This window comes from Hemicordylus capensis, chromosome 2 (genome assembly GCF_027244095.1).
Source record: "Hemicordylus capensis ecotype Gifberg chromosome 2, rHemCap1.1.pri, whole genome shotgun sequence".
Lineage (NCBI taxonomy): Eukaryota > Metazoa > Chordata > Lepidosauria > Squamata > Cordylidae > Hemicordylus > Hemicordylus capensis.
In genome coordinates, this window is record NC_069658.1 from 274,026,685 (window position 1) to 274,051,272 (window position 24,588).

The window sequence follows — 24,588 nt, forward strand, 5'->3', positions numbered from 1 at the left end:
AACACAGCACAGGAGGAGTTCTGAGATAACGCAACAAGGCTCTCCATACAAGTAGTGTGGAGAGCCAGATGATGTTTAGTGGGGAGAGCGGGTCAAGCCCGTTCTTCCCGCACATGAGCGGCTAGCCCACCCGAAGTGGCTGGAACATCCGCCCAGATGATTACTGACTCTGTCCTGGAGTGGATAGGGGTGGCGGGGATTGGGGGCTGCCCAGCCCCCGGAAGCCCCATAATGCCCTACGTGAGTGCATGGGGCATTCTGGGGAGACCCCTGACATCGGGAGGTTTGCTGTAGCCTCCCAGTCAGGGGTTTCCTTGTGAGTTGAGGCGCTGTGGTGATGCATGATCTGAACGGGGCTAGCGGAACGCGCACTCCACTAACCTCATTTAATTGGGGGTGGGTGGGTTAGATGGGCTAGCCACCATGAGCCGTGCGGCTCCTGGCAGTTCACACATGCGGGGGAAACCAGACTGGGCTCCCTTAGCCTGGTTTCCTCTGCTGGTGTGAACAGCCTCAACATCAGATATTTAGTCAATATTTACTATGCTTTTAACAAGATTTTTAACACTGTTTTTACAAGGTATTGCCATCTGTTTTTATGTAATAAATTTGAAGATCTTAAAGGAGTACTTGGGAGTCACCTTAAATATGTGTATTGCTTCACCAGCTTATCAATTTCTAATCAATAAATAATAGCAGAATATTTGAGTTGAACTTTATATTCATCTAGTGTGGATATGGGAAGTTACTCTCTTCCTTTGCTAATATAAGTTCTAAAAACATTTTGTGCCACTGACATCCATTATTTCACAAGAATTTTGGGAATTTCAGGTTGACTTAGAGACAGAAATTATACACAATTTTTGTGAACATTTTGTAGAATGTATACCATATATTTGGAGACTGTAGTTGCTGCTAATTTGTTGCAAAGAATTCAGGCATTTCCCCTAAAGTTGTAAACTGTGTTGTGGGCATATTGTGTTTTCCTACTACAACATCTTACTGCTGGGAAATTTTATTTATTACATGTATATCTTTCTTTTCCTCCATGAAACTCAAGGCAGGTATATGGGGTTCTCAGGTGGTCTCCCACTGAGGCACTCACTGATCAGCTCAAACTTGCTTAGCTTCAACAAGATTGCTGCATCATGCCTTGGGACCCCAAATGTGATCACTTTGCCAACCAGCATATCAACTGAGTAACCTACTGTCAGAAGCTCCAATTATATAGAAGTAGATCAGACATGTCTTCTTCTCAAACCAGCACTGCTCCAGTTCCTGGGAAAGAGGACACTGGTGTGTGGGGACTCCTCCAACATGCCTTCTAACATTACATTTAGAATGCAGAAAGGTGCTGACCTGTAATGGCTCTCACACTGTGATGGTACATCAGAAAGGGCCCTGCATACTGTGTGGAATAGTTGTGCAAATCAATACACCCTATTGGATTGGGGCTGTGACATTATTTATGATTAGTAATATAGTTCCTATTCCCCTATACCTGCACTATTTTGTGATCTTTTAATTTAATTCTTTTAAATGTTTTTTTTAAATAAAAGAAGCCACTCAAACAGAGAAATAATCATCTAGTTGCAGGTGAGCAGGGGAGGAGAGGAACACCAGTAAGGCTACTCCCATCTCTTGCAACAATTTCCTGACATTTTGTGAACCTTTGGTTTTTAAAATGTGTTTAGTTCCTGAAAGCTGTTTGTACCCTCCTCTAGCACCAGAGAGATCCCTTGATTTCCATTAGCAGGGGCAGCTAATGGGAGTATATAAAGTTCTTCTCATGATCAGTAGAAAGCAGGCTAAGGGAACCTAGCCTGCTTTCTACTGATTGTTGGAACCATCAGGCTCGCAGGAGAGCCCGGTGTTTCCAAGTCAGCTAGCCCGACTAATTCCCCCTCCCCTTAAAGGAGATTAATGGAGTGAGCACTCTGTTAACCTCATTTTTTTTGCTCGTGTGCTGCCATGGTGCACGGCAACATACGAGTAGACCCCCGACCGGGAGGCTGCAGCCAGCCTCCCAGCCTCGGGAGTCTCTCCAGAATGCCCTGCACACTCACGAGGGGCATTCTTGAATGTCTGGAGGCTGGGAGGCCCCCAATCCCCACAGCCTCCACCGGCTCTATCACGGAGCCGGCGGTCGTGTGGGTGGCTGATCTGGCTGCCCAGGGCTTGGAGGCTGCTCATCTGCAGGGAGAGTGGGCTAAGCCTGCTCTCCCTGCAGACCCATCAGAAGCTCTTCTCACTTACTGTGAGAAGAGCTTCTAGGTCTATCCAAAAGGCTTCATGGCATCCATTATATGGAGACAGGATATAGATGTACTGGGGTTGGATTGATACTACCATAGCATTCAGGGGAAATCCCAGGTTTTAAAAATAATTGGGAAAGATCCTCACAGTCATGAGTATTGTGGCATGTTCTTCTTTCTTCAGGTTTCAAATCATCAAGGCACAAAGTGCTCACTTGGTCATCATTTGTAAGGCACTGAACTGACCGGTGCATTATCCCAGTTCCACAAGTCACTGAGCACTAGAAAACAAAGAAAACCAAGGTCAGTTCTTGACACAACCAAATTCTTGACACTAAAAAGCTGTGTATGTCTCATTAGAAAGGGTGTAGAGGATGTTAGCACAATTACTAAAAGCAAGTTTAATTTAAATTAATGGCTAGAAGGGTATTGCTCATGCCAATACCTGCTGTTTTGCATTTATTATTATTTTTGGATGTCTTTGTTTTTCTTTATCCCAAGATTACCCTTTGCATGTTCTGTTCATCAGGATGAAGATAATGATGATAATTATATAAGCAAAAATATACTAAGGCCAAGTAATGTGTACAGATAGCTGTGTGCCCTTTAAGGCTTAGAGCAGTAAAAATAAAAAGGGGGGGGGGAGGTGGGGGGGAAGGAATATTTTTCAAGCAGTAAGCTGATGTTCCTGCTCAGTGCTAGAAGCCGCACATAACTGCGTGTGTGTTCACAAACAGGTTTGTTTGATCGCAGGCATATTGATGTAGCTACTTAGGTGCAGCAGTGTGCTGTTTGAAAGAAATGAACATTGTAGAAAAGCTAGTACCTCTTTAAACTACCACTGACTTTCCTGTAAAGAAACCCAACAGCAAACTGCATATCAGAGACTGAATAAGCAAGAGCAGGTATCAGGATAACATGCACTAGCTGTTTGTAGTATGTTTGGGGACATAATAAGAAAACCCTAGCTGGTACAATCATACCCCAGCTTCTAGGTAAACATCTTGGGCCTGAGATGGCACTTAATAATGGGAAAATATGTTGTCCATTATTTAAAAAGTCTCCATAGTGAGCCTTACTGCTGTAAAGCTACCTTACAGTATAGATAGCCTTGTGGAGGTACAAGCAACATGTGACTTAAATCCATTTCTATGCTGACTATGACGGCATCAATTTGGACATCTTCAATAAAGTGCTCCCAAGAGCTGATGGCTACAATGTAACCTAGCAAAACTCTGGCATCTTAGCATTCCTTGCAGTCCATTTCACCATCATCGACCTGTCTGCAAACCTACTAATTGTTCTGAAGCAGTTCCCTCATCTGAAGTCTTCAAAAATTACCTACCAAGCCCCTGTTAGTTGTGACACAATAGAACATACTTCCCACTGGGCTCCTCAACAGTCAGTGGAAGACCTCAAGCAGCCCCACCTGCTGACATAGGCACCAGGAGCCTGCAAATCCATTGTGCTGATCTCCCTTGTGGCCTTCAGAACAATGGAAATCTGAAGCCCACAAGTCCTAAGATCACCTCTGCCTCTAGGACAGTAGGACTTAGGAGTAAGCATTGCCACAGACAATTATTCTATTTGTTCAGTACAGTGGACTGAATTTATTTCCACCAGCAAAGATATACAACAAAAAGCTATACTCAACGACATGTGTCAGGTGAAAAATTCATTCTGCAAGTCTGAAACATGAGATGATGTTGGAAAAGTTCTTTCCTTAAGTTCATATAGGATGGATTTTCTTATTGTGTCCAAATGCAAACAATTGGTCATAGCAAACCTAGATCCTTTTGTAAACAACAAATGCTAGAGGTTCCTGAAAGCTGTTTGTACCCTCTGCTAAGTAAAGTGTGCCATCAAGTTGATTTCCTGGCACCCACAGAGCCTTCTGGTTGTCTCTGGTAAAATACAGGAGGGGTTTACCATTGCCTCCTCCCGTGCAGTAAGAGATGATGCCTTTCAGCATCTTCCTATATCGCTGCTGCCCAATGTAGGTGTTTCCCATAGTCATTCGAACCGGCAACCTTCTGCTTGTTTGTCAAGCATTTCCCCTCTGCTAGCACCACAGAACTCCCTTGATTTCCATTAGCAGGGGCAGCTAATGGGGAGTATATGCCTATCCATAAGGCTTCATGGCATCAGATTATATGGAGACAGGATATAGAAGTACTGGGTTGTGAAGGGTTAGTGTTAAAATGAAAGAAAGATTGTATGTGACCCTGAAAGTGGGATTTGATTTTTCCAGTAGTGAAATTCCATTGCTCCTAGCAACACAGGACCACACAATAAGACCACACAATAAGGCTACCATGGTCTAAACATACTTTGATCAACTCTAGTTTATTTAGTCTTGCTATGCTCTTCCTTCTTCATTCAGTCCCTCAATTGCCAAAGAATTGGACTGTTCTTCCTTATGGATAGGGAGGAAGAATATTGGCAAAAATAACACACTGGAGGGGGTGGGTGGGCTCCCTTAATGCAGACACGGGGTCAGATAAATGTTGTGACCAAAAAGATCTCCTTATGTGCCATTAGTAAAATTTGCAATTTTGCATTCAGATCAAGCATGGATGGGGAAAAAAATGTTAGGTTCTATTTATGGGTAAGCAAGTCAAATGATTCTTTTGCCACAGGTACCACCAGTACTAGTGTCCACCGTACGAGGCACTGATTGACAGCAGCAGATAGATTAGGTGAAGAAAAATGGGTGGTGTGAGGGTTACTTTCATGGGACAGTGTTCAGTAAGAACAGCCCTGCTGGATCAGGCTCAGGGTCTGACAGTATCCATCAAAGAAGGATGTAAGAGGTCAAGGTAGGGTGGTATGCTAAAAGGTGAAGAGTTTGAAAGTTGCTTTAGGAACAGAGAGATAGTTATAAAACTAGATGTAGTATGAGGTTTGTTTTTTTTAAATCCCACGCCCCATTCTTTTTGCCTATTTTAGGTAGGGTTTTTTGGGGTGGGGGCAGGTAGACAAAGAATAATCTTTTTCTATATTTGCCTATTATGTGTCCTGAGGATAAAATGGGCTACACATTACAATTAATAATAAATAATACAGAAGAATAAGTTTAGAAACATACACTTCCCCAATTTCCAACTCTCCATGATGCCAATACTGGGCATTCACCAAGATAGCATGAGTGCACACTTGGTGGCTGTGTACCCGGACAGTTGACTGTATTCTGATAACCATACTCATAATGGTCCTTCCCAGTGTAAATTTCACTGCAAGACACCAGCCTTTGCTTGTAGCCATTACCACATGTCACGGAGCACTAGGGGAAAAAAATATGGTATTTTGGCAATGCTATACATAGATGCACAAATTAAACTTTTGACAAAGGGGAGAATGAAAAGAACAACACCCAAATAAATCCAAGCCACTCATTCATCTTTTGAGGTTGTTCTCATGACCAGGCAGGTGGGGTGGAAGGTGGGTAGTGTGGAAGGCTGCAGAAGCCTACCCTCTCCACAGACGATAGCTGAGGACTGTCTGGGCACATACATCACACACTCAAACGATCTGCAACTGCCCCAGGGAGTGCAGAGCTACGGAGGCACCTGGAAATCCCACAATGCACCACGCAAGTGCATGGTACATTGTGGAGATTAGCCCAGTGAAGGGCGGGTATATGTTAGTGTGTCAGCACTGGCTAAAAGCAACCAGTACTGACAGGTGGTCAAGGAAATGTGGCTAAGGGAGCACTCGCTCCCGGATCCCCATTTAAGAGGCAGACTTCTTTGGTGGGTTTGCTGCCGAGGCACTGCCAAGAGCTGGTTGGCTCCCGTGGGTTCTCACGGGCAGCCAAGCCTGGGCTTAGCCACCCTAGCCCAGTATTGGCTGCTTGTGAGAACAGCATCATCATCTACTAGCTAAAGGCCTATGAAACTTTATGAGAAGAGAGTGATCATGTTAGGAACAACTGGATAGTAGACTAATGAAAGGCTTCATTTTGCTTGCCCAGAATTGGCCACATATATTGAGAAACACACAGAAAGAAAATCCTTATTTATCTGGAAGTCAGTTCCACTGGGCAACATGATGCACAGGACCCTGCCAATGCCAAGGATGCACTAGGGCTGCTGCACAACTTCAAAGACAGCCTTGACAGGGTAGCAATGAGGCTGCTGCATTTAAATGCTTAAGTAAGTTGGCTCTCCTTCATATTTACGGCACATACCACTCATCGCCATTCATGATATTTGGGGAATAGGGAATACCAGTACCCTCATATAAATGTGGAATACTCAGTTGGACCTTCTCAACTCTTTGCTAAGCCATATATTGGCATGCATTTCCTTTTTACAATGTAGCTCCATTCTGCTCTTTATTGTCCCCTTTTCTGCTAGGTCAGCAATAGCACTGTCATTTTCCTTTGCGGCTCTTCCAAGTGTGAAATGCTCTTTCATATGATGCAGAAGGAATAGGCCAGGATCAGTCTGTTTCCTTCTATGCTCAGCTCTGGCGGCAATGGAAAGTAGTTGATTTCTTCTGGCATATATGCTTAGTGTTGTGGGGCAGAAATGCCAGCTCAGATTTGTTGAAAAATTATAGATCTGATTCTTATATTTATGAGAACAAATGGTTATTTTCATCTGTCAGCATTTTTAGTTCTTAGTCTTAGAACTAAATCCTCGTCTTAGTTCATATTGTTGTTTTTTAAATTTTTTTAGTTTCCACAACAGTTGGGCAAATTATGGGCATATTTATTAAATACAAAATATATGAAGCTAATTATAATCCTTTCTTATATCACTTCCCACCCACAGCCTGACCTGCATATACATATGCCTGCATTAGTACCAAACTGCATGAGCTTGGAGGGTAAATGCTTCTTCTTCTTCTTCTTCTTCTTCTTTTTTTTTTACAAATGCCTGTTTTTTTAACTCTCGCAGATTGGTGGGTTAAAATAAGAATTGGAGCCCTGGCATGGGGAATTTTAACCATTTCCCCACAATGATCCAGTCCAGATCACATACACCCTAGCTGCTATTTGCCCTAGAAAACAAATTTTCATTGGTACATTCCTTAGGGTCACCAAAGCACTCCAGAAATGCTACCCAGATTTCTTCAAAGGCTTGTATTGTTTCTTGAGCATCATGTAATCATTGTCAGATAGGGAGACAAGCTTTTCCAGCCAAACATAAGTCCTAAATTGTTCTGTTTCTAATCCTCAAGACTGTAGGGGGGAAATGCCAATCTGACCTGTAAAAGCCCCAATGGCTTAGTGATGAAATTGTTTTGAAATATTTTTTGAAAATTCTATTTGGGAGAAATTCTTCTTCTTGAAAGATTCTGAATTTTGAATTTCAAGCCCTTTGAGTCTCTCGCTATGTTTCGCTGCAACCTTTTAATAATATGGCCTCTTCACAATATCGTCTATTAAGCATGTTTGAATGGCAAGGGCATTCTCAGTGGCAACACAGTAATGGAATTCCCTCCTTTCATGGGCTGCTTGGGAGTATGCCTTTTCAACTAACCTCTCTCTGCATTGTGCTTTAATGCATACTTTCCTCTCTTACTGGCAAACAAACCAGCCAACAAATACATATATCTAAGGACTGTGCAGTCATGTTGGTCTGCCAGAAATGTCACAGCCAACATGCCCCTGCTGGGTATTGTTGGAAGGAGTTCTGCAATGACAGCAGGGAGACTCCAACAGTCAAAACTTCCAGGAAACTCCTTGATGTTGTTTCAGAACACCATTTTTAAAAATGACACCCGCCCCCGCACTTTAGCTGTCTTACTAGGTTTCTGAGTAGTTCAGGAAATCCCAGAAGCAGCTGAGCTGCTTAGGCACCTAGTAGGACAGCTTTTCTTCTAGGACCCTGAGTAGGACCCTCTGAGCAGGGTGGGTGGTGGGTTGGGAGGGGGTCCTACAGATATGTTAGTGTTCTGATCAGCCTCTCCTCACAATTTGTCTTTTGGGTCAGAACTCGACATTTTGGGCCATACACAAATCTAATACAAACACATACATACCTCAGAACCTCGTACATCTGCCCTTAAGAAAAATCATGAATCATTGTTAAAATATGTCTGTTTTGCATTGATTATTCTTAGCATTCTGAATGGATTTTTTTTTTTAAAAACTGAACTACAAATCCCTCTTCTGCTTTCCTTCAAGTTTAACACACATACCTCTGACCAGTCCCCTGTAATCCAGATGTATTCACAGGGCGGCAAGTTGCAACTCTCAATGTCAGATGGCCTCTTGCTCGGATTACAGTGGACACTGTTGACTTCCTGCATATTTTGATCCACGCAGATCACTTTGCGATATCTGGACCCGTCACCACATGTTTTGCTGCACTGTCAAGACAAAGAGATCAGCTAGAGAAGTTGGTGGCTATTTGGCTGCACCAATGCAGTTAGGGGAAGTAACAAAAGGTAGGATGAAGATACAAGTGTGGCCCATTAGGGAAATCTCTAATGTTTTTTAAAACATTTATTGATTTCTTTTCCATTTACCTTTATCTGGCCTGGAGCTATGAAGTGGATTAAGACTAGATCACTTCCCTTGATGAGAGTAAAGAGTTAAGCTTAAATGGAAGCATACAATTATTCATTAAATATTATTCAATAGGCATTTCACCTTTTTATGTTTTTATTATTTTTATATTTTGTATTACAGTTGTAAGCAACTTTGGGGACCTATAAATGATTTAACAAACAGCCACGAGTGCTGCTATTGTATTATATTACTGTGCAACTTCATACTAACATATGTTTTCATGACACTATCCTTCTGCCAGCCTCCAGCACAGCCAGGCTGAAGATAACAACTTGGAATAAAAGTAATAAATACAGGATGGCAGAGACAAAATAAAGCTTAAGAAGAGTGATGGAAAGGTAGAAACAGACTTGGAAAAGATAAAAATGGCTTGCATTATGTGGTTACTTTTGACCTGAATGAGCTGCAGGTAAGTTTTATGTTTCATTGCATGCTGTTATTTGTTTAATATATATTTTATCCTAGCTTTAATAAAACTGGAAGTGGTTTACAAATCAACTAATTAAATGCTAATAGTGTAACAATAAAACAATGAGGTTGTTCACACAACCTCCTGGGCGGGTGGGTGGGTAGGCAGGCAGGGGAAGGCTCTGCAAACCTTGCCTTCCTCCTAGATGTTCCTTGTTTTGTTGGTGGGAGTGTGTAGCACACTCCCTCATGATAAGCCCTGCTCTGTGCATTGCAGAGAAGGGCAGATTGATCTGAGACCGGGACTTTTTGTCCCGGCCTCCATGCATCCACAGTGACACGTGTGTTGCACTGGGGTACCCATCTATGTGTCCGCTGGGGCTAACATAGCCCCAGTGAACACACGAGCAGATAGCCGGGGATAAGGGAGCTCTCACTCCCTTAACCTTGGCTAACAGTAGGGCTTGGCGGTGCTGGCCTGCTGGGATCAGGCCCGATACCGGAGGTTCTCACACACAGCCTAATTTGGGCTGGGCATCCCTAGCCAGGGTTAGGCTTCATGTGAGAGCACCCTCAATGCCATAAAATCAACAATAATAAATGTTGGAGATGGAGTTCCAGTACATTGACCTTTCACACCAACTATCCTTATGACCACTAGGGGCATTGGGAGTAGAGGTAATTAGTGAGGGGCCCCTTACCTGTCCCTGCTTTCCCTCTAATCTATGACTCCTGCCTTGACTCCTCAGGTATTTCCTGTAGAGAGTCAGTTCTACTTTTTTTTTGGAGAGCAGATGGGAGCATCTCTCTCTCTCCCCCTTTCTAGTCATTAAGTAGCTCATAGTTAGGGTAGGTCTTTCCTAGCTCAAATGTACTTATTTACATCTTATTTACTTTATACTGCACTGCAATCTCTATGCTCGTCCTTCACTAACTGAAACAATAAGGCTCTGCACTACCTCGTAACTGGAGTGGGCAGCTTGCTTGGTGCTTTGCTAAACAATCACAAATAGCAACAATAAAAATAGCCAATAATAAAATCACACATTCAATAACAAAACATAAGAGCAAACATAAAGAGAATAGGCCTTTCTAAACAGAAATGGTCATCAGCTTTCTTACAGCTTTCAAGTGAAGGAGCCGTGCAGACCACTCAGATCACTTTAGAGCCCCCAAATTGTGGGGCCACCAATGATAAGGACCTGTCTCTGGTACCTGCCAAACAATCAAGGTGAAAGGTGCTCTGGCCTCAATTGTTCCCAGGGCATACAGGGACAAAGCCAGGTCCAGAAGTGCATCAAAGACATGAAGTTAGTTTTTTTGGAAGTGCAACTCCCATCCAGAACAGGTCATAATCTTCTATCCAATCTGTCTGGATAAACATCTGACATCTTCCAAAATTGCCTCCAAGGAGGTTCAGGGTTTCCATTGCCTCCCCAGGACTGAACAGCCAGAATGAGAAATAGAGCAGTGTGCCATTTTTGCCCAAACCTCTGCATGATATCTCCCAGCAGGTTATGAAGATGTCAAAAACTACATGAGGAACATTGGTTCCCCACAACCAGTCTCTGGTATTGACCCTCTAAGTAGGGCTGAAGTTACTGTGAAACAGTGCTTCCAGCCCCAATCCTGAGAATCTTCCCAGAAGGATACTATGGTTAATGGTATAGAAAGCTGCTGAGAGATACTGCAGAATTAACAGGATTGCACATCTTCTGTCTCTTTCCTGGTATAGATCATTCATAAGGTGACCAAGGCAGTTTCAGTCCCATAGCCAGGTCTGATTCCATGCTGTATCCATAGATCACAATAATCACTCTCATCTAAGACTACCGAGAGTTGGATTGTGGCTATCTGCTCCAGGACCTTGTTAAGAAATGGTATTCCTTTAAATAAGTAGGCTCAAGTGGTTTAAGGCTGTAAAGGTCATAACTAGTACTTTGAATGAAGACCAGAGACAAACTGATAACTAGTACAGTTCTTTCAGTACTGACAAGATGTACAGTTGAACCTGTGGGGAGCCGTTGTTTACAACTAGCTTCCCACATTTTGACCAGCTGAAATTTCCTGGCTACCTTCAAGGGTAGCCCCATATAGAAAGTCATCCCATTCTATTTCTAATTAAGTACAGCACAGTGAGTACATTGGAATGCCACAAGGACTGTAAACAAATTTAGGGAAAACTAAACTGGAAAGGGACAGAAGTTCAAGTTTAAGTATTAATGAGATTTTAACTTCTTCTTAAACAGGCCTTTTATATCAGTTTGCATTTACTACTAGTAGGCTCAATTCGGGCTGTGCCTCATTTCAAGAACTAAATAGTGCAAGCAATTTCTATGGCAGGAAAAATGATTTTAATTTTTTTGCTTCTGGTGTCCCATCAGTTTAAAGAAAAGAGAAGAAAAAAAGACTGGGAAAGAGACCAAGTGTAAATAATATAAAAGAGCTGGGCTATCATTTAATTAGCAATTATTTATGAGGAAGATGTTAGGGTTTTAACATAATTTTAACATTCCTTGTACTGTAGTCTGTTTCATCACATGTTTGAGATTTACAGAGCATAGGCACAGACGCACACACAAGCAGCACAGGGGGAGCCTGGAAAGCTTTAGAAAACCAGCGTGACCCTCCAACATTCACCTCCCACAAAAGGGTTGGCAGTGTGTGTGGGGGAGGGGTATCTAATGCTTTCCAGGCGTGGAAAGTTATAACAAAATGGTGAGGAAACAGAAAGAGAGAGATTGAGAGAGAGAGAGAGAGAGAGAGAGAGAGAAAGGCAGGGCAGGAGCAGCTTTGGGAGCTCATTACTCCAATTTGGTAAGTTCTGCAAATGCATGCTATCTGGTGACCTACTTTTAAAGTAGTAAATGTATTACCTGAACTAATTTTGATATGTTACATTTACACTGCGATTCCTACCTCACATTCTTCTTTGAATGGGGGATCTTGCTGGAGACTAACAATGCAAGTTCATATCTTTCTTTGTTCCTTACTTAGCTGATACTGTCAGAGAGATAGTGGATTCTGAGTTGGTTCCCGCTACTGCAGCACTGCTCAAGTCATGCAATTTTACACCAGTGGAATAGATGTTCCCTTGGGGTTTCTATTGATTTTCACTTCTCATTATATGCAAGGACAGCATCTTTGGACTTTAAGCTAGTAGAAAGAAGGCAACATGTGTCTTTTCCTTTGAAAACTCTCCTCATGGCCTACATTATGATGGAGGAATCTGATGAAGTAAACTATTTTGTCCTCTGTGTGGTGAACTTTGATACTGCTAATATATTGTGGCAAATCAAGGACAAGCTCATGGTGAGAGAGGGAATGAGAAGGGAGCTCATGCCTCAGCCTTGAATATTCTTTCTTCTCTCTTAGAGAATGCTACTCTCTCAGATTTTGAAGAAGTTGGGATCGTGCTTGCTTTTTACATTTCATTTTCTCCCTATCACTGAAGAGCTGAACAAACAAGTCTACCGCCAAAAAGGTGGGATAAGTGTATTTTAGGCAATTTTGAACATATAATAAGTATAGATATTAAAAGCATGATATGCTACATACTTGACACCCTCAGCAGAACATGCCACACAGCAGAGTAGGCAAAGGTGCCTTCACAGTGACAGATTATATGGGGGTGGGGAGTGGAACACAGCATCCTACTAACCGAGTTCAAAACATTATTTGTCTGTGTATCTCTCACACTTATTGATGTGTACTTTTCATCGATTGGTTCCAGTGATTGGTTCCATGTGAAGCACCCACTGCACATGCACAATCCCCAAGTTTTAAAAAACCACACGCACGCACCATAACTCCACCAATGTCTGACATATATGTCTAGAATACTATTTACAAAACACAGGAATGGCTGGACAATAGAATGAGAGTGTTTATTTGCACACAGGCTTCCTTTCCAAAGTTAGCAATTTTTGACTAAACTGCTGTGAAACACTGAGTTTGTAGGCCAATATTAAGAAATGCCATGCTGTCTCAAATCATAAATACTGATAACCTTTTCTGATATCCCTGTTTCCTGCTTTTGAATAATGATAAGCTAGTCTCCATTGCCCCCGCCCCCGCCTAATGCCTCTTGAGTCCTTTTCCTCATGAGCTTTTCCCAAGTGCTAATTCCCACCCCATTTTTATCAGGCTATGGAGAAATCTTTTTAAAAGGTGCTTAAAAGTATTTATTTAAAACTATTTAGCATTTTAGATAGATGTTATGTAAGCAATTTTGCTTCACCTTCTAGAGTTTGCCCAAGCATCTCCAAATGGGTCCCATGTTTGGGATTAATTTACTGGCTATACTTCACAATACCCATTTGCTATCAAGTAATCACAAAAGCACAAAAAGTTGCTTTCTAGAAAAGGCAAAAGTAAAGGCTAAAGTAAAATGAAGCATGAATTGCATTTGAAGAATACAATCTAGCATTTATACCTTCCAGAGAGAGACACTTGTTAGGCTGTTGCAGCTAGTGCATGAATACTCATGCCAGCATCAGTTTATTAGTCTTTAAGGTGATGAATTTGCTAACATTTATGAGTTATATAAAAATGCTATCATATTAGAACAAATTTGTCCTTGTGTCTTCTCTTCTGTGTATAATCCATAATGGATTATACTGGTGAAAAACTGGTAAACTGGCAGCCAGGTTGGTCTCTGGGTCATCTCGGAGAGACCACATTACTCCTTTGTTGATGGAGTTACACTGGCTGCCAATAGGTTTCCGGGCAAAATACAAAGTGCTAGTTATAACTTATAAAGCCCTAAACGGCTTAGGCCCAGGGTATTTAAGAGAGCGTCTTCTTCGCTATGAGCCCTACCGGCCATTGAGGTCACTTGAGGAGATCCGTCTCCAGTTGCCACCAACTCGTTTGGTGGCTACACAGAGACGGGCCTTCTCGGCTGCTGCCCCGAGATTGTGGAATGCGCTCCCTGCTGAGATACGATCCTCCCCATCTCTGGCAATTTTCAGAAAACACCTGAAAACACATCTCTTCAACCAGGCTTTCTCAGCTTTTAAAAACTTTTTTAAAAATTGTTTTGTTTTATGATGTTTTTAATTGTTAATCATTGTTTTATGCTTTATAATTTTTGTTTTAATTATTAACTGATTTTAATGGTGTTTTAATGTAAACCACCCTGAGCCTTTTGGAAGGGCGGTATAAAAGTTTTAATAATTATAATAATAATTATTATAATAAACATCTTCCATAGATGGCAGTAGTTAAAGCTAGGGATGTGCACGAACCGGTTCGGAGGTTCTTCTCGAGACCTCTGAACCAGTCCAGCCAGTTTGGCAGTGGAGAGGTTTACCTTTAAGGAGCAGGGAGGGTGCTCTCTCCCACCCCCATTGGCGCTGTGCTCAAAATTTCTGGTGCGGGGTGGCAGCGTACTCTCTTTCCGCCCCGGTCAGCGTCAGACCGGAAGTGGCCGGTACGTCAGATTTTGAGCACAGTGCCAGTGGCGCGCGGGGGGGACGGGACGCAGTGGGATGGAATAGGGTGTAAGAGCACCCTTTCTGCTCCTTAAAGGTAACACTCCCATCCCGCCTGCTGAACCGGCCGTCTGCTGGTTTTTTGCACATCCCTAGTTAAGGCTACTGCTTCTACTGTCAACTTTATATTGGATAACTCAAACACATCCCATTAAAAAAAATGTTCTGCATTTTATCTTCTGAAAATTAAGCTTTCTGTTTTAATTAGTAGATCCATTCACAGACATTAATAGTTTTTTAAAAAAACACCCTGGTGTATCCTTAAAACTTTACTCAGTGACTGCCTAAATGACTATTTGGATTATTTAGCTGGGATTTATCCATGGCTGTGTGTCCGTTTTGCAGCCTCTGTTGCCAAATGAAATACTCTAATGCAGGATTTAGCCCACACAGACAGCTGATAACCCAACAAGGCTCAAGTAAATTTTGACGTTGTTTTAATTCCTACTGGGTCTAGTATGTAATATTTCTGTCAGAAATCACATTAATTACATTTACCTTTGTGGTAATACTTATATCTTACGGCATTGGATACTTGGTAAACATACTGGAAATGCCTTTGTTCATAGCATGGCTTTTTCTGTGGCTAGACTAGATCATATAGCAAACACCAACTCAGAAGTATCCACAATGCTGGGGAGAGCACACTGAGGGAGATCTTATTATACATGCCTTGTTGGTGGCTAACCTATTCAGTGCCAGGGCTGCTCCTGCTCCTACTAGGTAAAGTGTGCCGTTGAGTTGGTGTCGAGTCCTGTGGTTTTCTTTGGTAGAACACAGGAGGGGTTTACCATGGCCATCTCCCTCACAGTATGAGATGATGCCTTTCAGCACCTTCCTATATTGCTGCTGCCTGATATAGGTGTTTCCCATGGTCTGGGGAACATACTAGCGGGGATTCAAACTGGCAACCTCTGGCTTGCTAGGCAAGTCATTTCCCTGCTACGCTATTAGGTGGCTCCTGCTACTATTACTTAATAGTAATTCAGTATCAGCACTTCCCTCTTGGGACAAACAGCAGCCCTGCCCCCCTTATATGGATCTGGATCATGGTAGGGGCAAAGGGTTCAAGTCCTCTACCATCATGCTATTATTAAGTAAAGAAAGCAGCCACATCAGAGCCAATGACACAATGACTCTTCAGCCACCTGGCAACACTGGCCAATACGCTGACTAACACAGTTTGTGCTGCAAAGGAAGCATGTGCGCAGCTGCTGCATTCCAGAATAAAGCAGTCCAGGTAACATGGTGGGGGGATTTTCACCTATTTTCCCTTCCTTTGGTTCCACACCACTGGAAAATATGTCCCTGAGGGCTGCACAACCCCCAGGAGCATATTTTCAGGAGGCACAGAGAACTTCAGAGGGAAGGGTGCACATCACGCGCGTCTTAAAGGAACTGCAGTGGCTGCCAAGGTTCAAGGTTTTAACATCGACTTATAAAGCCCTGAACAACCTGGCCCCCAAATACCTGAATGAATGCCTTCTCCCATATAGACCTGCCCGTCATTTAAGATCTGTAGGAGAGGCCTTCTTGGTAGTGCCACCATTGTCAGCAGTTAAAGGGGTAGGGGCACATGAGAGGGCTTTCTCTGTAGTGGCCCCTAGGTTGTGGAATGACTCCTCCTCTGAAGTGCGCCAAGCTCCAACATTGAGCGCATTCAGGAGATTGGTGAAGACACACCTCTTTACCCTGGCCTTTGACTAGAGATGTAGTGGTTCTTTCCCTCTCAGGCACTGTATCTTTTACTGTATTTTTGATTTTATGATGTTGTATTTTAATTATGTTTTATATTGGTTTGTTTGCAACCCGCTCTGAGACCTTTGGGCTAAAAATGCAAACAAACAAAACCCACAAACAAACAGGGAGTCAGAGTGGAAATCTTCCCCCGCCCCCATGTGAGCACCTACACTGCTTTACTCTGCAACACAGCAGCTGTACACGTATTTCCTTTACTGCATGTGCATACGCATTAGTTAGGATGTTGGCCACTGTATTTTCAACCTGCCAGATATTCCATCCATCTCTCTGTGCCTCATAGCTCCCATAAAAGAGTAATGTGACAAGGAAAAATATGAGGATTTGTAGTATCTGTGCCTCCCACCACATTTTGTGTCTACTTACATCTTGCCAGTTCTCTGTTTCCCAACTGTAGATAGTACATTCAGCCATTTTGCATTCCTGTTCAGAAGGTGGTCTGCTGGATTGACTGCATTCAGTCTCCATAGTTGTTTTATGAGTACCAAGGTGGCAGAAGACGCTTCTCTGCTGAATGCCGCTCCCACAGGACACTGAGCACTGAAGAGGTACAAAAACTAAATGTCAAATATCTTGCTTGCATTATTGTCTGGATGGGAAAAAAAATCTCATTTATTGGGAAAGAGTTCTGAATGAAGATAAGAAGCTCTGAGTCCTAACAAAGGTTTCCATATATATTTTTTCAGAAAATTAAGAAATACCACATGCCAGGACTTTTGACACTTTGGTGTGTGAGAATTTTATTTTATTTTATTTAGCACCTCACCCTCTCACTGTTCACTTCACACTTCCCCCCAATGGTGGTGCCAGTGGCGTAACTATAACAGGGCAAGGGGAGACAGTTGTCTGGGGGCCCACTGCCTTGGGAGGGCCCCCAGAGGCAAGTCACATGATTAACTTCCACAGCCGTGCACCCACCCAGGCATCCTTCAGTTGTATTCATCCTCCGAAATTGATTCGAGTGTTAAGACTTGGAGCGACCAGAACAGCATGTCTTTCTCTAGTAGTACCATTAAATGACTTGCATCGTCAGAATTTACAAAACCTTTAAAAAAATAATTTAGGATTGTTACCACTATTCAGCCTCATTTAAGATTTCTTTACTTCATGAGATGAGCTTCAGTGAGGGGGGTGGCATTTTAAAATATTGTCTCTGGGCCCACTCCAACCTTGCTACACCTCTGGGTGGTGCATGTACAGTACACTAGTACAGCCATTCTGTATGTTTTCACTCCTTTCCATCAAGTGAACACACAGTTCTATAATGTACCTAGCTGATAATCACCTATACTTTAGTGCCACCTGAAATTTGTTGAGGCAGCTACCTCAGGCTTGTTCTGCTTTTGAGCAGCAGAACTTCTCTTTTTGTAGGAAAGCATTCCGTGAAACTCACAAGATTTACACGCACAACAGGCACACACATCCTGCTACAGAGGATTCGAACAGAATTATTCAGTGCATAGCTACTGTATCTGTATTGCTCCTTATACAAACATACCTCCCTCTACTCTAATCGTCCAAGATAGCAAAACCTTCTACGCTGTGAAGTAAATAACAAATTGCAGTCACACGGAGAAGGCTTGTATGAAATTATCAACTTCTTGAATATCACAACTGGCTTCAACTGATCATCTTTACCAGGGAAAATGAATAGTTATGATCTAGAAAACAGTGAAGACAGCAGCACAGACATGGCTGCACCTGCAGATAAACATAATTGCCTAGTTGCAGAAATGCTGCCATTGTGGAAAACTATGGAGTAAACCATTGGGACTACCCTTACTACGGGGCTGGGAACTGAATCTTCTCCCTTCTTCCTATAGATTCTACAGCAGTTCTAGATGAAGACAATACCCTGTCTAACAAACTGTCTAGATCTAGATCTGCTTTATTTCCTGCTCTATTTAATTTGTTCTTGATTTTATTATAATTTCAATGCACTTTGCCTAAAGCTAATTCTCATGAAACTCAGTAAAATAAATCATTTAATTTTATATATATATATATATAATACAGTGGTCCCTCGACTTACAAACTACTCGACATAAGTATTTTTCGAGTTACAAACGGCAGTTTTAGATCCGGTTTTAGATGCGGTTTTTTCTACTTACAAATTTTTAGATGGGGTTTCCTCGACTTACGAATTTTACATGCGGTTTCCTTGACTTACGAATTTTACATGCGGTTTCCTTGACTTGCCTGCCTGCTTACTGCCTGTTTATTCTTGAAAAGAAATGTTCCTGTGCAGTTTGCAAGCCTTACTGGGGGTCTGGGTCTTTTTTCTAGGCTCCGGAACGCATTAATCCGTTCCCAATGCATTCCTATGGGAAACCGCTTTTTGACTTATGAACTTTTCGACTTACAAATGTGCATTCGGAACGGATTAATTTCGTAAGTAGAGGGACCACTGTATAATATAAAAATGTCTTTAAGTCCCAGTCTTTAACAGCTTTTTAAAAACAATTAAGCAAAAAATCTTTATATGGCTGAAAATTTAGAATAAATTGAATAAGTCTAATTGGTCATTTACTCATGGGTAATGGAATGTGGTGCTGCTGGTAAAAGTTTACATGTAGCCCAAGCCTATGCATGTTTCCACTTGATTCAGCTGTATTTTAGTAAGCATTTATAGGGTTAAACACATCTAAGTAAGCATGCATAAGGATGCATATTTTCAAAGCAGATTGGATCTGTGTAGAAGAGGATAATTAAATTTAAGAGATAAAAAGTGTAAAAGTCAAGAATGTTTGGAGCTGAAACACAGATATTATTGCTGACATTTAGCAGTTTTCAAGGTAAGAGTTTGATAGGCCTTGTTAATAATGCAAGTGCTATTAAACAACAACTTATAATCTATTAATGAAGTATCTGTGAGCTTCCTTGAATTTATAATATATCTGAAACATTGATAGTATGGATAACATTTAGCCATTTGCAAGTATTGGTTTGAGAATTATTATTGTAAGAGTTATTAAAAAGCAAGTGTATATTGCCACTAGAATATTATCCATAATCCACAGGAGCATATAACTTCTATTTTGTTAATTACATTGATTTTCTGTTTTGCTTCTGAACCCAATTCAAAGCCTTTTATAACTTGGGGCCAAGTTATCTTAAATAATACCTACTCCTATATCAACCTGTTCAGCCTTGGAGATTTGTCACTGAGGCCCTCCCCTCTGACCTGCCATTTATTATAATGATGACTAACTTTTTTTTGGTAATCTATTTTGAGTTTTTAGGAAAAGCAGGATGGACATTAATTAATTAATCCAATAATGTAACCTGCCTAAAAGAAAACTTTCTTTGAATTTCAATGTTAATTATCAGCTCTTTGCAAATCAGCATTTCATATCATTTTCTTACATGTACAATTTGTTGCCAATTACCCATTATTCTTTACTCAAATATCTTTTTAAAAGGCTTCCCGTGTACTACAACATTTTACGTTAGTGTTTGTGTGCCTCATAAAGTGAATAGACCCAGCAAGCTGACTCTGGACATTCCTCGAGCTATAAATATTTATGAAAAGCCAATTTTGTGAAACTTGGAAAGTGGATCACAATGCAGCTAGATTTCTATGCTGGGTGATGCAAACATTTCCCATATGGCATGGTGCTTTCCACTGTGATTAATAACACTGTTTATCCTTTGCATTCCTCATAGTATAGTGGGTAGCAGCATCACAGCCAGAGAAACGTATACAAAACAGATTGCTTTAATGTATTTTGAAAAGGATTCTAGCCCTTGTTTGTCATCTACGGAGGTTTCATTTTAGGACTGCTAATAATATATGAAAATATCTGAAACGTAATACAGTGTGGGTGAAGCAAAATAAAATAAAAATAACTCTCCCTGTAGTAATGAGGCAATACTGAGAGTAAGGCAGCCCCAGCTAACTGGGCAAAAGGGCACTGTTCAAAGTGGTGGCTCTCTTACATAGGAACATAGCAAGTTGCCATATACTGAGTCAGACCATTGGTCTATCTAGCTCAGTATTGTCTTCACAGACTGGCAGTGGCTCCTCTAAGGTTGCAGGCAGGAATCTCTCTCAGCCCTATCTTGGAGAAGCCAGGGAGGGGACTTGGAACTTTCTGTTCTTCCCCTTCCCAGAGAGGCTCCATCCCCTAGACTAGAGGAATATCTTGCAGTGCTCACATGTGGTCTCCCATTCAAATGCAACCAGGGCATACCCTGCTTACCTAATGGGACAAGTCATGCTTGCTACCACAAGACCAGCTCTCCTGCTGGAACTGCCCCTATAAATCGCAGCACAGCATCTCTTGCGTGTTTTTAAGTTTTGGGGGGCAGAAAAACATTTTTTATTTTCTTTCAAACTGCTTTGAGAACTTTTTGTTGTTGTTGAAAGGTGATGTATCATCATCATGATGATCATCATAGAAGCTCCTGAGAGATAGATGCTACAACATGTCACTGATATGACTGGCACATTTTGCAGATCTTTGATGTTTGTCAAATTACAGCTCATAACAATTACAGCCTTAATTTGAACCCATAAAACACTTAGTGTAAAACTGGTAAAAATTAGTATTATGAAAAATGGTTTTGTCCTATAATAAAAATTAATTTAATTTGTGCTTTTATGTGCAACGATTAAAAAAAAATGTTGACAAATACCTCTGGTGCATATGGGGACTTGAATGCTGCCCTGTCAAGAACAATATCTTTTAGTTTGTGGAGCTTCTCATTAGCCCACATTTCTGTATTTACACTATCTCTGTATTGTTGATGCCTTGATCTGGTCTGTGGACCAGATTATACTTGGATATTTTTGTTACCCTTTACAAGTATATACTGCATTTTTCACATTTCGACCTATCCAAGGTTGTTCACAGGTTTTGTTTTGCATTCATTGCTCTTTAATATTATACGATTAAGTGACACAAGTTATTAGGCCAATTTCTAGTGTGCATGAGCATTTAAGATACCATGATTTTGCAAATGTGTTTTGCCACTTTTGGAAGGCACTTTGACGCCTCTCATTTTGTGGTGGGGAGCTTATTGCAGGTTCACCTCCCCCACTGCCAATATTTTATTGTGAGGCATAAAATAAGGTGTTAAAGCAGGAAAAGGAAGAGAATTGGTTCATGATGCGGAGCTGATGGATAATGAATTATCAGTAATAAAATGCAGTAATACTAGATGATTTGGCAGTGGGTGAAGACCTGGACATATTTCTGGTGTGTGTGGGAAACAAATGTAAAAATGCAATTTAGAATCCAAATCAAATTTAGAAGAACCCATAAATATATGGAAACAGCAAAGTTTCCTTTGACACATCCTCCTTAGAACCACTGAGATGGAATGGATCTCATAGATCACTGAGTCCAGACCTGGAAAAGCTGTGAACTAACTAGTACAGAACAACGATGAAGGACTGAATCTATGATCAGCCATAAAATCCTTTGCAGTAGAAGTTAGTTTTGAGGAAGGATGCTTGATTTATAGTGAGGGCAGACTGCTCTAAGCATGGTATGAAGTACTGTAGAAGTAACAGTAGTCCCTTGACTACTGCTGTTTGGTGGGCCTTGAATGTAGCCCTGCTAAGCTGGCCACAGAGTAAGAATCAGCATGTCCTGGCCCCGGGGACAAAACTAGCCTTGTAAAGGCAATATTGTCCAAAAGTTGTAAATTCAGAGGCAAAAAGAGTTTGGACTGGGTGTGCTAGCTATGCCCATCCATGCACTTCAGAGGGAGTGGTGGAGTCTCACCTCACCATCTTCCTCCTTTCTTCAGTGTGATCCTTCAACAAAGCCAGTGTGGTGCAGTGGTTAGAAGAATGCTGGACTAGGACCAGGGAGACCCAAGTTCAAATCCCCATTCAGCCATGATACTTGCTGGGTGACTCTGGGCCAGTCACTTCTCTCTCAGCCTAACCTACTTCACAGGGTTGTTGTGAGGAGAAACTTAAGTATGTAGTACACCGCTCTGGGCTCCTTGGAGGAAGAGCGGGATATAAAATGTAAATAATAATAAAATAATAATAATAAAGTGTGATCATTCAACAATCATAAACTTATTGGCCAACATGACAGGTAGCCCTTCCTTGATGGTGGGGACCTGCTGGGCTGCTGCACAACTTAAAAGGCAGCCCTGATGGTGTAGCAACAGGGTTGCTGTGGGATGACTTAAAACTGCTTCTGGGTAGCAGTACAGCACTCCTTCTGTTGTTTCCAATGAAAGCAGTCTGGAGCAGTCTCTAAGGAGCAGTGCTGCTCCTGGAAAGGGTATCAAGCCAATCCACAGCAGCCCTGTCGCTATATCCTTGGGGATACCTTGCAAGTTGCATAGAATCACCAGCTGCGCATGATGTCGGCCATTCCTTCTTGCTATGCATTAGTCACTGTCATTTTTGTCTGTTTTTCTCCTTCCCCCATTGCTTGATAATGCTGGAACTGTAAGGAGCAAACATTTTCCTTTTTGCAGGCTTTTCCCTCCCACAAGTCCTGCCCCCAGGCACCTTAAAGTAGGCAATGAAGCTGCCTATCTCTATTTCCTTCCTCCTGTCTTTTGATCCCTGAGATTAGAGTGCAAGGCACCAGCCACATTATCTTATCTTATACATATGCTTCTTTCCCCTTGATTTCTGAAAAGCTCAAAAACCATGGGTACTCTTTCATTCCTTTTAAGTATTCATTTCTCTGTGATAGCTAATGAACAAGCTTTAGAAATGCTATATGAGGACTACGTTGCAGCAGCTAATAAAAATATTTCCTCAACATCAGCATCTAGCACTAAAGAGGCATGACATTCCATAGAGGCATTATTCAGACCTTTTGTAGCTCTTTTTCCTACAGTGTTAGACAAAATATGCCACTGCAGTGTCACATGATGAATGATGAGTTTTTCTAGACCGACTATATAAGGAATTGCCGTCAGAGCACTAATGGCTGATTTTGAAAGTTCTCAATGGGTGCCACTAGATATATTTTTGCAGAAAGAATAAAAATCACTTTCACAGCAGCAGCAATACACTTTTATGGCCAGATCACCAGATTGCTTAAATTTTTATCACTCACAATACTGTGGTGGCAGATATTCTAGTTTATACCAGCTGAGGAACAAAGTCGAAGCTTGACTGGCTTGTTCAGTGATTGATCATTAGCATGCAGATTAGCTGCAATCCTCCACTCAGTTTATGCATGCTTAGGCTAAACATAAACAACCAGATGCAGGATTAGAGCCTTTAATTGCTAAATCACAACAGATTAGCATAGGCTATAAATCACACTACATCCTATTAATATGTGTTTCTTATCAGATTGGATCCAATCATGTGGAATAATATTCAGATATTTTTAAAATATTTATTTTTATATATGACCAAGTTTATACATTAGCCAGCATGCCTTTATTAGCTACAGACATTGTTTTCAGGATGAGGCATGCTAATAGAGAAGCACACATCTGCTGCAAAATGCCTGTGACCAAAACCAATGTGATCTATAGTTACTTTGACCTTTAAAAACAAGATCCCAATATCTTAAAAAACTGAATTTCCCAAACTGTCAGTAATTATATGAGATCAGGAGAACTATCTGTTCATGAATATGACAAATATTTATATACCGCTTTTCAAGAGAAATCCCCAAAGTGGTTTACATAGATATAAACAAACAAAATGGCTCTTTGACTCCAAAGGGCTCACAATCTAAAAAAGAAACATAAGATAGACACCAGCAACAGCCACTGGAGAGATGCTGTGCTGGGGATGGGTAGGGCCAGTTGCTCTCCCCCTGCTAAATAAAGAGAATCACCACTTTAAAAAGGTGCCTCTTTGCTCAGGTAGCTGGGGACAGAAGGTAATGTTTAAAGGTAAAAGTCTATTATTTTTTATTTATTGTTAAATTTATATGCTGCCTTTCATTAAAACAATCCCAAGGCAGTTTACACAGAATTAAAAACAAAGTTATAAAAATGACACAATTAAAATATTAAGTTAAAAATATAAAACATATATTACCAATGGCAGCTAGTAAAGGACACACAAAATAATAGAGTCAGTTAAAGATTAACTCAATGCAGGGTAAAAACAAACAAACTCCAAACTGCTGAGATACCTCAGCAGCAGTTTAGCCCAGGGATAGACAACTTCCCAAACCTTTTGTTTCAGAGAAAAGGGGATTGT

The 24,588-nt window shown here is 41.4% G+C and overlaps 1 protein-coding gene and 1 long non-coding RNA gene across 4 annotated transcripts in view; one reads left to right on the forward strand and one right to left on the reverse strand.

Annotated features, from left to right (window-relative positions):
- Nucleotides 1-24,588, reverse strand: part of ADAMTS9 (ADAM metallopeptidase with thrombospondin type 1 motif 9) — a 232,188-nt gene that overhangs the window by 20,646 nt on the left and 186,954 nt on the right. For all 3 annotated transcript variants that reach the window (XM_053297778.1, XM_053297777.1, XM_053297776.1), the window contains 4 exons: nt 16,806-16,979; nt 8,406-8,576; nt 5,344-5,538; nt 2,404-2,536 (listed from right to left, as the gene is read on the reverse strand). In XM_053297778.1, coding sequence (XP_053153753.1) covers nt 2,404-2,536; nt 5,344-5,538; nt 8,406-8,576; nt 16,806-16,979 — 673 coding nt within the window. The remainder of the gene's footprint in view (nt 1-2,403; nt 2,537-5,343; nt 5,539-8,405; nt 8,577-16,805; nt 16,980-24,588) is intronic.
- Nucleotides 9,050-24,588, forward strand: part of LOC128345595 (uncharacterized) — a 44,998-nt gene continuing 29,459 nt past the window's right edge. Inside the window, exons 1-3 of the long non-coding RNA XR_008316533.1 lie at nt 9,050-9,187; nt 12,562-12,670; nt 16,871-16,987. This is a non-coding gene — a long non-coding RNA (uncharacterized LOC128345595). The remainder of the gene's footprint in view (nt 9,188-12,561; nt 12,671-16,870; nt 16,988-24,588) is intronic.